At 42.3% G+C, this 18,427-nt stretch overlaps 1 protein-coding gene across 2 annotated transcripts in view; it reads right to left on the bottom strand.

Annotated features, from left to right (window-relative positions):
• Positions 1 to 18,427, bottom strand: part of NOS1AP (nitric oxide synthase 1 adaptor protein) — a 314,730-nt gene that overhangs the window by 224,182 nt on the left and 72,121 nt on the right. For both annotated transcript variants that reach the window (XM_025388290.1, XM_025388282.1), the window contains exon 2: positions 6,560 to 6,631. In XM_025388290.1, coding sequence (XP_025244075.1) covers positions 6,560 to 6,631 — 72 coding nt within the window. The remainder of the gene's footprint in view (positions 1 to 6,559; positions 6,632 to 18,427) is intronic.

Raw genomic sequence — 18,427 nt, 5'->3', positions numbered from 1 at the left:
ATTCATACAGCCAACAAACACATGAAAAAATGCTCATCATCACTGGCCATCAGAGAAATGCAAATCAAAACCACAATGAGATACCATCTCACACCAGTTAGAATGGCGATCATTAAAAAGTCAGGAAACAACAGATGCTGGAGAGGATGTGGAGAAATAGGAACACTTTTACACTGTTGGTGGGATTGTAAACTAGTTCAACCATTATGGAAAACAGTATGGCGATTCCTCAAGGATCTAGAACTAGATGTACCATATGACCCAGCCATCCCATTACTGGGTATATACCCAAAGGATTATAAATTATGCTGCTATAAAGACACATGCACACGTATGTTTATTGCAGCACTATTCACAATAGCAAAGACTTGGAATCAACCCAAATGTCCATCAGTGACAGATTGGATTAAGAAAATGTGGCATATATACACCATGGAATACTATGCAGCCATAAAAAAGGATGAGTTTGTGTCCTTTGTAGGGACATGGATGCAGCTGGAATCCATCATTCTTAGCAAACTATCACAAGAACAGAAAACCAAACACCGCATGTTCTCACTCATAGGTGGGAACTGAACAATGAGATCACTTGGACTCGGGAAGGGGAACATCACACACCGGGGCCTATCATGGGGAGGGGGGCGGGGGGAGGGATTGCATTGGGAGTTATACCTGATGTAAATGACGAGTTGATGGGTGCAGCACACCAACAAGGCACAAGTATACATATGTAACAAACCTGCACGTTATGCACATGTACCCTACAACTTACAGTATAATAATAATAAATAAATTTAAAAAATAAAAAAAAATAAAAATAAATAAAAAATAAAAAATAAAAATAATTTGTTACAGCAGCATAGGAAATTAATAGGGCCATGCTAACGCAGTGAAAGAGAGGTTAGTGTTACAACTTCAGCTGTTCTGAGCCAGGCTTGCCAACTCTGAACTTGGGATGAAAAGGAGAACAATGACAAAGGAGTAAATGGTGCCGAGGGGGTCTACTTAGGGAGAAAGTTATAAAAAGGGATAAAGTGACTCCTGGACAAAGCTTCCCAGAGGAGGTAAAATATGGATTTCAGGGCTGAATGTATGAGACCACATCCAGAGGCGTACTGCTGGTGGGTAAGGAAACACAAGTGCAGATAGGTGGCACTCACAACTCCAGTCGCTGCCTCCATAAAGCCGCCCATCCACCAGTCCCTGGATGTTCTCCTAAGGGCATTTCAGTTACGTTCTCCCAAGACAGCGTCTAAGGTCACTTTATATTATTCTGTTTTTGTTTTTGTTTTTCTTGAGAGAATTTCTGGAAGAGTTGGCAATTCTGGAAGAGGGCTGCAGAGAGAGGAGGGCTTGACCATTTTCTGGTCACCAGTGCATTCTGTTCAAGGCCAAGACCAACACCACTCCAGAGTGTCACACTTGAGAAACCAAGTCACTGTTAAATAGGAAACTCTGACTCCACACTGGACCATTTGGAAGACCATTTGCAGTGGGGCCAAGTTTTTGCCCAGCCTACAGCCAGAGGAGCCACCACAGGAAACCAGACGTCCCTGAGTGTCATCTAGATGCAGTGCACATCCCTCCTAGGTTTGGTCTGTACGGGCCTCCAGAGGCTGCACCACATTTTGACTGCAGGGATCTATCCCCTGGTTTAAGAGCCAGAAATTGGATCTCCAGCCACAAGGACAGCACCGAAAGCCTCCAGTTCCCACAGCAACAGTGGGCTCCAAAGGTGAAGGGGTCAGGAGTCACCCAGTAACACGCTGGAGCCGGGCGCTGCAGTCCAGCTCTCTCCACACCAGCATCCTTGGCAAAGCTATAGAACCCATCAAGTCTGACTTCAGTGCAGCCGTCTTCCTTCCCCAGAACTGCCTCAGTGGAGCCTCCCCAGATTGCATGGGTTTATGCTCAGGTGGTTATTAAGTAAGATTAATTTTCTCAGTCACTCAACAAATGTTTACTGAGCACAGATGGGCACCATGCCAAACGTTGGGAATATAGTTGCTCTGAGTGCTACAAAAGAGAGGGGTGTGGTGCCACAGAACATGAGAGGACAAGATGACCTAGGTAGGAAAGGCCTCCCCAAGGAAGGGATGTTTGCACTAAAACCTGAAAAAAAGATGCTAGCTATTAAAAGGGGCTAGATGAGGCAGCTCAGTATCTCTCAGGGTATTTATCTGCATTTATGAAATGCTTTGAAACCCAAAGGAAGGTATAAAAATGATACCAATGAATATAAATAGCACTTTATGGTTTATAAAATGTTTTGCCATGCTTCATCCCAGATTCAACAATAGCACTAGAGAGACAGAACAAGAAATGTCATGCTCTGCCTTTTATAAATGAGGAAACAGATTAACAGCAGTTACATGCCTCACCAAGGTTATATATTAAGTCAAGGAGAAGACTCAAGTTCAGCTCTCATTATTCCTCATTGAGAGCTCTTTCCACTACATAGTGCTGCCTTCCTAGGAAAGCTAAAAAGTTAAATGACAGATTGGTATTCATATTTACTAATGCAAATCATACCAAACATCTGGCTGCTGGACTCACCTATTCACACAGTTGGACTGACAGTGCAATGCCAGCAACCCGGTTTCAGCATTATCAGCCACCCTGCACCTTCAACCAGCAACCTCCAAGCAAGCAGCACCAGTGTCAGACCAATCCCCAGCTCAAGCAGAACTTCCCTAAACTTTGTGAACTGTTCTAAGCTATACAGCTAAAAGAAAATAAAAATAGGTCTCAATTTAAAAAGGAGCCATATTCCCTCTTCTCTCACTTTCCTCTTCCTTTTCCAGCTGGCAACTTCTCAGACCTTTGGATCCTTGGTAAACAAAGAGCAAGCAGGACAACCATCCTGTAGTTCTGGGGACTGTCCTTTAAGCTTCCTTCTTGTCTGGGTCATTGTAGAGATCAGAGAGTAATATATGGATAGACCCAATACCAAGGAGTTGGCATGGAGCAGGGGAAGTACCAGATCTGGAATCAAATGCCTGCAGTTTGGTCTTGGTTCTAACACTGAGCTTCTACTCTCTGGTAAATAATAAACAAGGAAGTTGTGATGGTAATGCAAAATGATGGTCATTATGGAAAATAGTATGGAGGTTCTTCAAAAAATTAAAAACAGGACTACCATATCCAGCGATCACTTTTCTGGGTATATATCCCCAAAATTTCTAAGCAAGTTCTCAAAAAGATATTTATATACCTATGTTCATTGCAGCAGTATTCACAACAGCTAAGAGGTAGAAGCAACTAAAATGTTCATAGTTAAATGAATGGATTTTTTTAATGTGGTATATACACATTATGGAATATTACACAGCCTTAAGAAGGAAGGAAATCCTGTCACATACTACAACATGGATGAACCTTGATGATATCATGCTAAATGAAATAAGCCAGTCAAAAAAGGACAAATACTATACGATTTCATTCATATGAAGTAGTTAAAATCACAGAAACAGAGTAGAAAGGTAGTTCCCAAGGGCTGGCAAGAGGGGGAAGGGGAATTGTGTTTAATGGGTATAGAGTGTCCATTTTGCAAGATGAAAAAGTTCTAGAGATCTGTGACACAACAGTGTGAATATACCTAACACTGCTGAACTTCACACTTAAAAATAGTTAAATTTAGTGTTACACATTTACCACCATAATTAATACTGAAAGCACATTAAAAAGGAAAAAAAGCAAAACACGCTCAAGACAGATAACATAAATTCAGAAAGAACATCAAGAGGGACCAAATGAGAAATGGAGAGAGGGAAGAGGAAAGCACCAGTGAAAAACAAAGGCCAGATATTTAGCTCAGAGTCCACTCTGGGGTAAGGAATAGGAGCCCCAGCTCAAAGAATGAATGGGGACACCTCACACAGATCCCTTCACTCTGAATGCTTCTCTCTCTGGGAAACAGATGATCTTCACTGACCATCAACTGTCCCTTTAGCACTCTAGACAGGTTCAGGGAGGTTAACATCTCACACATGTGAGGCCCTGTGATCCTTATCATAATTGCTGTTTTCCAGGGTCTACCCACTGCTCCAGCCAAGCTGTGAGGCCTGTGTCTTCTGAACCCATCAGAACACCCAGCAACCAAAAGCCTGCCCAATGTTAGCCTGGCACCATTCTACATAAAAGGACAAAGTCAAGAATAGTCCTTTACACAGAAATCCCATGCCCTAGTTCTTGAAAGCTGTAATTACAGCTAACACAGCTTTTAAAAGGAAAAGAAGAAAAGAAAATAGCAGCCTGGACCTAGCAGTGAATTGAAGGGTTTAGGGTAAAACACATACCACAGCACTTGCTATTAATGGTGGCCAGTCTAAACAAGAGACTGGCCAGCCAGACCAAACAGCTTTCTGGCCAATTAATTGCTCCCTCTAATTTAATGAGCTGCTCATTAAGCACTGGAAGCAGCCCATAGGAAGGGAGCTACAGGAAGAGGCACATGGGCCATAAGGGCTGGCAGATGATGAGGGAAAAGGAGACTGGGGTCACATTCTAACCCCAGACACCTCCAGATCCCACGACCGGCCAGCTCCATCCCATGCCTCGGCCTTCCCTTGCTTCCAGGTGATGTTTACCTGTACCTCTGTTTATTCCACAAAGTTATATCTCTGCCACTGGCTCTCTTACTGGGGAGGTTCCATGTACCAGTTCTTTGGTTCCTCAGCAGGGGTAATGACTCATATTAGGGTCACAAAGAGCCTTCAGCAGGGTTACAAATGGGCCAGCACAGTCCTGAATATGAATCCCGACTCTTCCTACTCACAGCAACTTGACCTAGAATTATTTAATCTGCCCAAGGTTCTATTTCCTCATCTATAAAATGTAATAATAACATCCTCATCTAGAGTAGCTGTAAATAGTAAATAAAATAATAAAGTATTATTTCAATATTAAAAAGCCTAACAAAGCACCTGGCACATAAGTAGCTATTCCTAATAGTGACTACTATTAACAGAGATATCACTTTCATAATGATAGTGATACTACTGACAACATATTCTCTGTCTCTTAGTCAAAAGTGAATTAAAAAGGCACTATTTTTGGTTGAAACCCCAAGGACAGGCCAGCTGCAGGTCCAGTCCTTCTTATCACAGCAGCAACCACAACTGTGGTGAAAGTAGCAGCCCATCCTAACAACTGTAACACCTCCAGATGTTCCCCAGCCGAGGCCTCTGTGCTTTCTATCTGAGCTAGAGGGTGAAGGAAAAGAGGAGGCCTGGAAACACTCAAAAGTTGCATGTTCTCATGAGACTGAGTGAAGAAATACATTCAGGCCATATGTCTGCCCCTTCCTAGACCTATGGGACTCCTCGCTATACCCCTCTGAGCTTCAGTTTAGAAAATGAGGGTGACTGGTACCCCACTTCACAGCCTGCTGTGAACACTGAATGAAACAACTCAAGTAAAAGTGCTTTGAAGCTACTTCTTACTGTGTCCATGAAAATAGTACTGTTGTATTTAATGGCAGTCTCAATAAATTTAATTTAACAATAAAAAAATGCTGAAATACTGGGAAGATCAAGGCAATGAAAGGATTTTATTAGGCTGATGAACTGTGCAGAGAAAGAGCCCCAATCATGCAAATTTTCTTCCCAACGTTGCTGTCATTGAGTTGAAGTTTCTGTTGACCAGATGAAGGATTGACTGAAAGTAAAACTAAGAAGGAAAAATGAAGCTACAGCATCACTTACATGTTTTCCATTTAGGTGAGTAGATTATTCTACAGAACAATGATTCTAAAGAGCAAACCAGGCTGCATCCAGGGATGACCAATCGTGCCATCTCTAATGCCAATTTTCTCTTACAATAAACAATTAAAATCCATTTCACCAATCCCGAACCTACCTTTGAAATGCACAAGTACAAAGTAATTTATTCTGTTCCAGTGCAGAGAACATGGACAAATTCCTTTGCAGGTATCAGAAGAGAATTTAATTCTTGTTCAATCTCAGCTCCATGTACCACAGAGTCAGAAAGCAACAAGTTCATAGACTGAACCACATATATCAACGAGAAGGTATACCGAACTTTCCGAAAGTAGACAAAATGGCAGAAGAAAATGCACTGACACTCCCGGAGCCTAAAGCATCCAACCAATAAAATTTTGTTAAAATCTCATATTTACTCTTAAAAATCCAAGTAAATCTTATATTCTATACCACAACAAATTACCTTTTTAAAGAATGTTTTGAGTCAATTACCAGCTAACTACTAAACCTTTCCCTAAAATCTTTGAATAAAAAAGAGACATCAGTCCCTGGCCAGTCACTACACATCATCAAGGTAACGTGCATCTCAGTTTGAGGAGCTACAGGTCACGAGAGAGAAGATGGTACCACTCCAGCCATCACATCCATTTTAACATTGGCCTTTCATCAAGATCAAACATTCAATTCAGAACAGCCTCCCGGAGGGTACAGAGAGGAGGAGTTTGGGTTTGCAAGGGGTGCAGCCATCCATTTTGGCCCCTCCAGCCCTACCTAGAAGGGCCAGCAGCTAAGATACTTGACTCCCCGCTCCACACAGCCCGCCTCTGGCCACTCACCCGGATCCGGCGCATGGCAGCCACGATCTCCACCCTGCTGTTGGGCCTTGGCACGTCCAGGCTTCCTACGTACTGTGGGGGAGAAGCAAACACTCATTGAGAGGAGGGGTAGCAAGTGTCCCTAATCCCAGAAAGTTCCAAAGGGTGAAGGGCCAGCTCACCTGCCCATTTGACAGATGAAGAAATTAAGAGCCAGAAGGGTGTTTTGTTCTGAGTCTGTTTCTAACTTTATAAAGAGCAAGTTAACCAGAAATTACTTCTTCCTTTATCTTGCTCTTAACCAGAGATCCAGTAGAGCACTGTGTCTAACCAAGCAGCCTTTCAAGCCAGAAAGTCTTGGGTATGAAGACTCTTCCACCACTAATTTTACGGCAAGGCAATTCACTTTTTTTGTCTCAATGTTCTCAACTGTAACATTGGCTCTCAGTAAAGATCAAACAGAATAAAATGTCCTACACAAAAGTGATTGGCAAATATTAGTGCCCTCAAAAAAAAAAAAAAAAAGAATATATACCTTTTTTAACTATGGAACTTCACTGATTTAGGCCTAGATGTTTTAGATACCTGACACATTTGATTAAGTTCCTGTTTGGAAGAAAGAAATGAACTAATTTATTTAAAATTTTTTATTATACTTAGAAGTTATTTTAAAACCAATTTGAATGTGAAGATGAATGCTTAATATGAGTATTTTCTTACTGTAAGCTATTCAAATAATACAGAAATATGCAGCACAAAAGAATAAAGTCCCCTCTGTAACAGTTGATGTACATCTCTCTTTGTGTACTGATGGGTATATATTCACAGATGGGGGGAGTTTGTTTTATATAAAGGTTCATATTACTCACATTGTCCTGCAACTTGGTTTTTTGACTTTAAATACAACTAGGGCATCTCTCTATGCCAATGAATACAAGACTATTACATTACACATAATGGCTCCCCTACTGATGGACATGCTATGTCACTATTACAAATTATACTTTTCATCTATACAAGTTTGAGCCCATCCAAGTAGCTCTGGAAGTAAGATTGTCAGATTCCTAGAAGTAAGATTGCTGGATCAAAAGTATAATCTTGGCTGGGCACTGTAGCTCATGCCTGTAATTCTGTTCTTTGGAAGGCTGAGGCAAGGAGATCACTTGAGGTCAGGAGTTCGAGACCAGCCTGGCCAACATGATGAAACCCCGTCTCTATTAAAAATACAAAAATTAGCTGGGCGTGGTGGCATATGCCTGTAATTCCAGCTACTCGGGAGGCTGAGGCACGAGAATTGCTTGAACCCAGGAGGCAGAGGTTGCACTGAGCTGAGATCATGCCATGTCACTCTAGCCCAGATGATGGAGTGAGGCTCTATGTCAAAAGTAAAAATTTTAAAAGGTATAATCTCTAGATATCATTTCTTATAAGAATGAAACAAGAAAATAGGACAACCCAACATTGATTCATTGATTAAGCATCTATGACATGAGTTCCTTCATATACACCATCTCATTAGACACTGACCCACTGGGACTTGCCTTTCCTTATTATACATAAATTACATAAAACAGCCCAAGGGATATACCAGAAATTAAGAGCCCAGAATAACTTAAATGTCTACCCAAGCAAAGATTCCATTAAGAGTGAAGATAAGACTATGACGGTCATCTGTGCGGGAAAGGAATGTTCTGTGGTTACGGGAAAAGCAAGTTTTTCCCGAAATTTGGAGCTGAAGTCTGACCCCAGTGAAGAGGGTTTCAAAAACTAATTATCACAAAGGGATTTCCCCTAGTATTGATCAACAGTTTGTGCTAATACACTGAAGAACACAACTGGCAAGCAGTGAGCACATTGCAGTTTGGCCCCAAGAGGACAGCCCCACCACGGCCCTTGGGGAGCAACACAGCTATTGAAGAACCTTGCAACTCGCTGAGGTAAACAAAACCACTTAGATCTAATAGTGTGGCCAGATTTAATGGTGGTTACATTTTTTCTTCTGAGCTCTGCTGAGGCGGTGCAGTCTGTCAACAAGACAGTGACCCAGAGCTAGGGATGACGTGAGGCCCAGATTCGTGATTGCCCAACTTCACAGGCCCTCCAGCCGGGGACAGTTTCCATGCCCCCCTCCTTGACACTGCACAGCTGATGGCTCCTGCCCTGAATGCCCTGTAGTCAGGAACACACAGGCCTTGAGGGGCTCATGTTCCCTCAGCCATCACATGAGAGCTGGGGCCACAGGACCGAGCAAGGTCACCCATCACAGGGAGCCTGGGGGACTGTACGGTCCTCCCACTGGATCCCTGCAGACCAGGAAAGGGGCTGCTGCCCACTGAGACCCACCACTGGGCCTGAACACAAATACCCAGATGGGACCCATCTCTACCCTACCACACACTTGCCTCACCCCACACCCCTACTAACACATCACACACACCACACACTCACTCGCTCTTCTTCCTTCCTTCCTTCCCATTCATGCAAAGAAAATCACTAATCTAAATACCTAGAAATTAGCTTAACCAAAGAAGTGAAAGATTGCTACAATAAAAACTATAAAACATTAATGAAAGAAATTGCAGAGGACACAAAATAATGGAAAGATAACCCATGTTCATGAATTAGAAGAATCACTATTGTTAAAATGTCTATACTACCCAAAGCAATCTACAGATTCAATACAATCCCTATCAAAATACCAATGACATCCTTCACAAAAATAGAAAAAACAATCCTAATATTTATACAGAGCCATAAAAGACCCAGAAATAGCTAAAGTTATCCTGAGCAAAAAGAACACAGCTGAAGGAATCACATTACCTGACTTCAAATTATGCTACAGAACTATAGCAACCAAAACAGCATGGTACTGGCATAAAAACAGACATACAGACCAAAGGAACAGAATGGGGAATCCAGAAACAAATCCATACATCTACTGTGAACTCATTTTTAACAAAGATCCCAAGAACATACGTTAGGGAAAGAATAGTCTCTTCAATAAATGGTGCTGGGAAAACTGGATATCCATATGTAGAAGAATAAAACTGGACTCCTATCTCTCACCATATACAAAAATCAAATCAAAATGAACTAAAGACTTAAAACTAAGACCTCACACTATGAAACTGTTAAAAGAAAACATTGGGGAAACTCTCCAGGACATTGGACTGGGCAAAGATTTCTTGAGTAAAGCCCCATGAGCATAGGCAACCAAAGCAAAAATGGACAAATGGGATCACATCAAGTTGAAAAAGTTTCTGCACAGCAAAGGAAACAATCAACAAAGTGAAGAGACAATCCACAGGATGGGAGAAAAAAATTGCAAACTTCCCATCTGACAAGGGATTAATAACCAGAATATATAAGAAGTCCAAATAACTCTGTAGGAAAAAAAATCTAATAATCTGATTTAAATATGGGTGAAAGATCTGACTGGACATTTCTCAAAAGAAAACACAAAAATGGGAAACAGGTACATGAAAAGGTGCTCAACACCATTATCAGAGAAATGCAAATCAAAACTACAACGAGGTATCTTTCACCCCAGTTAAAATGACTTTCATCCAAAAGACAGGCAATAACAAATGCTGGCAAGGATGTGGAGAAAAGAGAACCCTCGTATACTATCAATGGGAATGTAAATTAGTACAACCACGATGGAGAACAGTTTGGAGGTTCCTCAAAAAACTAAAACTAGAACTACAACATGATCCAACAATCCCACTGCTAGGATACCCAAAAGAAAGGAAATCAGTATATTGGTGAGATATCTGCACTTTCAGATTATTGCAGGACTATTCACAATAGCCAAGATTTAGAAGCAGCCTAAGTGTCCCTCACTAGACAAATGGATAAAGAAAATGTAGTACAATGGAGTACTATTCGGCCATGAAAAAGAACGAGATCCTGTCATTTGCAATAACACAGATAAAAATGGAGGTAAGTGAAATAAGCCAGGCACAGAAAGACAAAAACTTCACATGTTCTCATGTATTTGTGGGAGCTAAAAATTAAAACAATTCAGCTCATGGAAATCGAGAGTAGAATGATGGTTACCAGTAGGTGGGAAGGGTAGCTGTAGGGGGAAGGAAGGATGGTTAATGAGTACAAAAACATAATTAGGTAAGATGAATAAGATCTAGTATTTGAAAGCACAATAGGATGACTACAGTCAACAATAACTTATTGTACATCTAAAAATAACTGGGAGTGTAACTGGATTATCTGTAACACCAAGAAAGGATATATGCTTAAGGTGATGAATACCCCATTTACCCTGATGTGATTATTATGCACTGCATGCCTGTATCAGAATATCTCATGTGCCCCCATAAACCTATACACCTATTATGTACCCACAAAAATTGAAAATAAAGTTTTAAAAATAAAAAATTTACAAAAAAGAATCACTAATTTGCCTTTCTGAGAATGTGTCTGGAATAAATAACCTGTTTTCGCTATAGCTGCACCTTAGAGTCATCCAGAGAGATTAACACGATATACAAAGCAGGATTCAGGTCCGCATCTCCTAGACAAAAGCTAAACATCCACACCAATAACATGAATGAACAGCAGAACTACAACGCCAGGGAAGCAGAGGAAGGGTCAGAAAGTCTACTGCACAGGGCAAAACCAGAGGGTGTGACATGTGAATACTTTCTTTACACCTATGACACCACAACGAAGAGTGCCTTGATAACTAATCATTACCACCTCCACAACTAACTTCTGTCTGTCCCTGAGTCTTCATCTTGACCAAAGTGTAAGACACCATCTAAGACCAGACGCACTTGCTGGAGGGTGGCCCTTCTAACTGCTCAACTTCAAGCAATTCTGCAGTAAACTGAACTCAGGCAGCACCCTCCCACTCTTGACTGGAAGGTGAGCTCAGCAGGTAGATGAGGTTCAGGCCTAGGAGCCAACAACCTTCAGAGATCCGGGCTCTGTCAATTCCTACAGAGGTCAGGCAAAACCAATTCCCTGCCTTCAGTCAAAGACTGATACACTGGTGGCAGGTGATCACTCTGAAACAGTACTCCTTTTATCTGCCTCTCCTGCAGGATGCAGGCTCCCACAGGTTCCTAGGACAATGGAGCTAGGTTGGCCTGATGCCTGGGAATTGGAGGAATATATTTCAAAATGGAAATGCATACTTTCTTCCCCTCTTTCTCCCATGTCATGTTCCTCCTCTAGCCTTCCTCATCGTGATTAGTAGCCCCCAGGAAATCCACCAGTTTTTCAAGCATGAAACTTGAGTCATCCCTGAATGGGCTTCTCCCTTATCCATCACAGCTAATCAGTGACCAGGACCTCCTAATTCTCTCCCCTCCACCTCTCTGTCTACACTGCCATTACCTGATCCCAGAAAATCTTCCTCTCTCACTTTGTCTATACAATGGCCTCCTTACTGGTTTCTCCACTACCCACATGGCCCTCTCCAAACCATTCTCCACGAGGCTGTCAGAGTGATCTCTTTATAAAGCAAATTGGGTCATCTTATTCCCTTCTTTTAAGAACCTCCCACACTTGCTTCCATTTGCTCAAAGATGGCAATCAAAATCCTCAGCATGGCCTACATAGCCACATGGTCCAGCTTCATCTCACACCACACCAGTGGCCTTGCCAATTATTCAGAAGTTCCTCAATCACACCATATCTTCTCACATTCAAGGGCATCTACACATGCTCCTCCCTGTACACAGAACACTCTTCTTCTACCCACTCGTCCCCTAATCTTCCAACATTCCTGTAGATTTCTGCTTAATCTCTACTTCCCCTTTCTTGACCTCCAGGGTAGGTGAGATGCCCTTAGGGAGGACTCCTATACCTCCCTGCAATTCTCCTGTCTAGAACACACAGCTAAAACATGCTTTAGTCATCACTAACTGACCATGCCTCCCATAGGTCCAGGCACACAGGAGATGCTCAAAATACATTTGACTGAGTAGAATCTTCCAAAAATGAATACAGATTCACCCCAAGTGCCCATAGGAGAATCTCCCCTCTGAGGAGCATCCTGAGTCCTAGGTTCTGCCTGGTGTTCCGGCATCTGAGGCATCAGCCTGCTCCTTCCAGCCCTCCATTACACCCTGTATAGTCCCACAGTAAAACTTACTTGCCTTTTATCCAGGTGCTTCAATTGGACCTAAGCCAGATGCTCTTATAGTAGCACATGCAATTCGTGGTTTACCAAGAGGGGTGGTATGTTAAACCTTCCTGCTGGTGGATTTTTAATCACCTGGCCTTCTGTAAGACTTCTGTAGCATTCCTGTAGCCCCTGCTTCCAGGAATCCCTGCTGTGAGACATCAGACAGGGCCTCTATTCAGAACATTGACCACTGAACTTAAGGGGAAATAAGGTAAAGGAGTTTAAAAATATCAGGGCCTACTTCTTTTTCATTAACATCTAGAAAGAAAAAAAACTATACAGAAGATGCAAACTGTATAGGTAATCAACATAAGGGATTATCTGTATCTGTTCTATCTGTGGCTTCATCTTGCAGATAAGCAGGAGCTAACTGCAAATAAAGTTAACTGAAGGACTTCAAATTTTTTTAATAAGTTTCTGGACAACCTCAGCCTCAGTACTAAGTTAATATTTCATAAAGTGCTTTCATATTCTGGCTTCCACCCTGTTTTCTGGAGATTCACTTCTGAAGACACCAATCAATTCTACCACTGTGGCCCCTGGTACATGAATCATAATGTGAAAAGCAGCAAGACAGAAAGCTTGAAACATCCACCAATGTAATCGCCATCCATAGACTTGTTAGACTTTCTGCCATCACCATCATCTTCTTCTGGAAACGCCTTTTACTCACAATGTTTATGTCAGGTGCTTCCAGAGACAAGGAAAAAATGTATTTATCAATCAAAAATAAATGCATCAGATTATTCTGCTTCTGATAAAGTTGGAGTAGCTAGTATCAGATTAAGCCTCCCACAAGTAACAAATAGGAACTCTGAACAAGATAGAAAAACTAGCTCTGCATAGAATGCAGGACACAAAAAGCCTAGCCTCAGGATGAGGAAGGCTAGTTCATTAATACAAACTGTGAATGTTAGTTCATAATAATGTATCAATATTGGCTTATCAATTATAACTAATGTACTACACTAATGTAAGATGTTAATAATAAGGAAATAGGGAAGGAAGGGAATATATGAGACCTCTGGCCTTGCCTCTCAATTTTTCTCTAAACCTAAAACTTCTCTAAAAAATAAAATCTATTGTTTAAGATAATAATAGTAACTTTGAAAGCCCTGGAAAGAGACCAAAAGCAGGCAGAGATTGCGGGAAGTCAAGCTTTGAAAGAAGGGAACTGCTCTTGGTGAGGCTTGGGTGTGTGGTATCTCGTCTGGCAGCACAACCCCACAGGCACAGCACAGGTCGGCGGGAGCTCAGGCAGAAAAGCTCACTCTGACAACCTGGGGAGTTGGATACCAGAGACTGGGACAGCCAGAGGAGCTCAAAAGAGAGGGCAGGCAGGAGGCAGTCACAAAGGAGAAGCCTCCAAAATCACGTGTAAACCCCAGCCAGGTCTTCAGTGCACGTGCTCAGGAAACTCCAAGGAAGCCCGCAGAAAGGGGCAGGTGGAAAAACAAGAAAATCAAGTGGAGATTTTAACTGCTCCCCACTTCAGGGGAGGCAGATTTAGGATTTATGACTAGCCAAGTTAACTATCATTAAGAACAAGAAAACATGCTTCCGAAGAAGCTAGCAGAATCTTCTGCTGTGGGTTTGTTAAAGCCCCGCTGACTAGCTAGCGCAGGCAAGGCCACAGGAAAGGACAGGACCCCCAGAAATAGGCATAACGTAAAGGTCCCTGCCTCTACTGCACTCCCAGCTCTCATCTCCTCTCTGAAGCTGCTCAGTTCTACAGCCTCAGCACACAGCATACAACATGTGAGTTTCAGAGGTAACTCCCTTCTTTTACAGGGGACAGTGAAGCCCAAAGCAGTTAGCAGATGGCAGAAAAGGGGTTCGGTCTCCCCCAGGCTCCTGGCTTCCAGTCTAGGACCCCTGCATTCTTCCCAACTCTCTCCCTTGGGGGTCCCAAATGCATACTGGTCTCCCTGTCTACCTCCTCATATCCCACTGGTCTCCTGGTCATACCGTGTCCTCTCTCCAAAACACACACAAGCATAAAGAAATCTGATACCCTGGTCGTGCCTAGAAACCCCCAGCTGAGATTGCCCGTCTGAGTTAGTCCCTGAACCTATCCTCTGTACTGATAGCTTCCTGAAACAGAGAACCAAAGGAGCTTTCCAAAGGACTTTCCAAAGGGAAAGCCCTTCCCTGCCTGCAGAAACTGCTCTTGTGCACAGCTGAGCGTCCTGCTGAGCGGGATTATGAATGTGACCAGGGTGAAAGTTCTCGCCTCATTTAGCATGGAACAAAGCAGCATTAACTGCAGCAGCAGGAGCGGCCCCAGATTCCGGGGCACACACTCAGCCAGTAAACTCCTACTAAATACTCTGGGGGAGGGGAGGAAAAAGAGAAAAGTTGCGTCAGGGTGTCCCACTCCCCACTTGTGAGGCTTGCTTGAGGCTCTCCAGGTGCTAGGGTGTAAGGGACGTGGGGATAGCGACTCAGAGTGCCCATGTGGACATTTACCAGCATCCTTGCTGCATCCTAACTGCAATCAAGATAGAAGCCTCAGTGCCAACCCCCCACCCACCCCTCACATACACCAGAAAAGCTTCCAAAATGCTTGAAATGCAGCTGCACACCACATCTTCATTTATTTGTAGTCTAAGAGGAATGAGGCACTTATATTTCTTCCTCTCTCTCCCAGCCCATCTGAAAAAGGAAGCACTATTTGAAGGCCATCTGATGCAACTGTGTCACTATTGATCAGTAGCTCAGCAGGGGCCGATGAATGTGCCAGAGATCACAGCAGAATCCTTCCTGCTCCTCAATATTAAGGGGCTGGGTGCAAAATAATTGCGATGACTTGTCTTTATGCTAATGCCATGCAATTCTCTAAAACGGACACGGGGTAAGACAGAACAATCCAACCAGCACGCCCATGGGGAGGCTGCGTCTTTCAGTTCTCTTAGTCTCCATTAGCAAAAGCTTAGATGGGTTGGCCTGACTATTTTTATTATGAGGATCTGAGGGTTACAGCAAAGAGGAGAGAAAAAAAGCAGGCAGACAGAGAAACTGTTCTGGCCTTTCAACTATTAGCTCCTGAATAAAAGCCTCAGGTTGGTGATTAAAATCTCTGGCTCGTGTCACAGAGGCAGGTGTGAGGCAGAGGCCGGGCTGCACCCTGGGCAGCCAGCACTTTCTGTCATGCCTACCTGGGATGCTGACTTGGCCAACAGGTTATTTTCTCCTAGGGAAAAGAAAGGAAAAGAAAGAAAGTCCAATGCATGGTGTGAGGCAGAAGGAAACGCTAACAAAGGCTATATAATCATTAAAATCATCATCTGTATCAGGTAAACCAGGAATGGAGGGGTGAACAAAGAACACCAGAAAACCAATAAGGAAGTCAGATCCAATGACAGAGTTTAAGTGGCCTCAAATGTGATTTGATCTAACCCTTCATTTTACAGAAGGGAAAATCAAGGCTCAGAGAAAGAATGAAAATGTAGCTTGTGAGTGGCAGAATCAGAACCAGTGTAGGACTTCCTACCCTGTACCACCATGCTAATACTTCAGTAGGAAATAAGTAATCAGGAAGAACACAAGCCAATGCCCCAGTAAGGCCTGATTCACTACATTAAACTCAACTTTAGCTAGATGAGGATGCCTGTGTATGGACACCCGAATTGTCAGGTCAAAAACACATCAGTGAAAAATGGTGGGGCACTGAGATTTGCAAGGAATGGACAGGGGTCCCTATTTGGTTCATCTGAATGACTTTGGGAATGGAATTAAATGACTTTGGGAATGGAAAGAGGGAAATGGTCATCCAACTACTGGAGAACAGTAAACTGAAGAAATGAGAAGGTTGTAGGATGACAACAGAGAGAGATCCCTTATTCTTCACATGAAGAATGAAAGCACTCAGCTTTGCGCAGCACTAACATCCTATACCTCCTAAATTATAAGTACTTAAACTCACCAAGCCTTTGTTTCATTCATGAAATGTACCTAGTATCTGTACTACCCACATGTCAGGGTTGTCATAAGAATCAAAATTAGATGGGCCAGACATGATGGCTCACTCCTGAAATCCCAGCATTCTGAGAGGCCGAGGTAGGGGGACCACTTGAGTCCAAGAGTGCAAGACCAGCCTAGCCAACATAGGAAGACCCTATCTCTATAAAAAATAAAAATGAAAAAAATTAGCCAGGCATGGTGGTACACACTTGTAGTACCAGCTACTCAGGAGGCCATGGTGGGAGGATCGCTTGAGCCCAGGAGGTCAAGGCTACAGTGGGCCATGATTGCACCACAGTAAATCCAAATTAGATAATGCAGATTGAGGTTTTATGGTTTAGAAAATATTTTACAATCATAAGGAGATAATATTCTTTGCATTATCAGGTTCTTGCTTTGTGAACCAAGGAGATCCTGAAGGTACAGAATTTGTAGCTTTACAATAATGGCCTCCTTGAATTCTCATAGACTAACGACTGTACACAGAGTGAGGTATGGTTACTGTAAAATAGTAACCAAAGTTAGTTAGTTGTTAGTTGTGGTTACTGTAAAATAGCACAAAGATTTCCTTATATTTTATGTAACAAATGTATTAAGTTCTTTAGAGGAGAAAAATGAAGACAGTTATTTACCAGAATTATACTCAGATCCCCAAATTTAAAGGTTTTGTATGTGTGTATGTATGTATAAGTAGCAATAAAAGAAAGATTCAAAAGTTTGCTAAGTTTTTTCTTTTTTAAGCCCTTTAAGTAATGATATAACTAGAAACTAGGTTCCTAAAATGCCAGAGTAAATGGAAGGGCAGAATCAAGAAATTAGTCTCAACAGAATCAAAGAGGAGTGAAGACGGAAGTGGTGAATGGCACAACCAGAGTGTCACCAATGACCAGACCACACAACTGGCAAACCCCTACCTGCCACCCCTCATCAGGGAATGGCTAACTATGACACCGCTCACAGAACCTCACGGGATGGGCTCAGTTTGAGGTAAACACCCTGTCACATGTGTCTCCTGACTGAGCAAGTTGCGACCAGAAAAAGCCTTCCTGGAGTTGGGAATGTGGGGTCTGCAATGCAGTAATTAATCATTTGTCAGCCTCACTGCTGAATGAAACCCCACAAATGAGTAAAATTTCCAGATAACTGGCATGTTCCCCACTTAAATATAAGGTTTTCTATATTTTAAACGCTCTTGATTAGAAATCTCCCTAAAATATATTCCACGCTGTCCTAACAATTGAGTCTCTGTAAGTCAGAATAATCTTTACGTATATCACTTAACGTGTAAGCTACAAATCGGCAATGACCCTGGAGGAATGGCTCCAGACTATTATTAATACTATACCTTTTGAGTCCTTGAAGCTGATTTTTAGGATTTTTCTAAATCTTCCTACACTGTTAGAAGAAAGAAAGACGACAATATGCTACATATGCTTTCGCCTTTAACAACGCCTGTCCTCAAATCCTCAAGGAAGTACTAGCAAGACAAATTCGGCAACATACAAACAACAACAACAACAACAACAACAAAAATACACAATGATCAAGTAGAATATACCACAAGAAAAAAAGGTTAGTTCAACATATGACCATATGTTCATCTCAACAGACAAAAAACACCCCACATTTGACAAAATCTAATACCCTTTCATACCCTTTCATGATTTAAACACACACACACACACAGAGACACACATACTCACCAAATTATGGATAGAAAGGAACTTCCTCAAACTAATAAAGGGCTTCTACAAAAACCCACATCCTATTTAATG

This window comes from Theropithecus gelada, chromosome 1 (assembly GCF_003255815.1).
Source record: "Theropithecus gelada isolate Dixy chromosome 1, Tgel_1.0, whole genome shotgun sequence".
Taxonomy (NCBI): Eukaryota; Metazoa; Chordata; class Mammalia; order Primates; family Cercopithecidae; genus Theropithecus; species Theropithecus gelada.
This window is presented reverse-complemented; position numbering and strand designations above follow the sequence as displayed.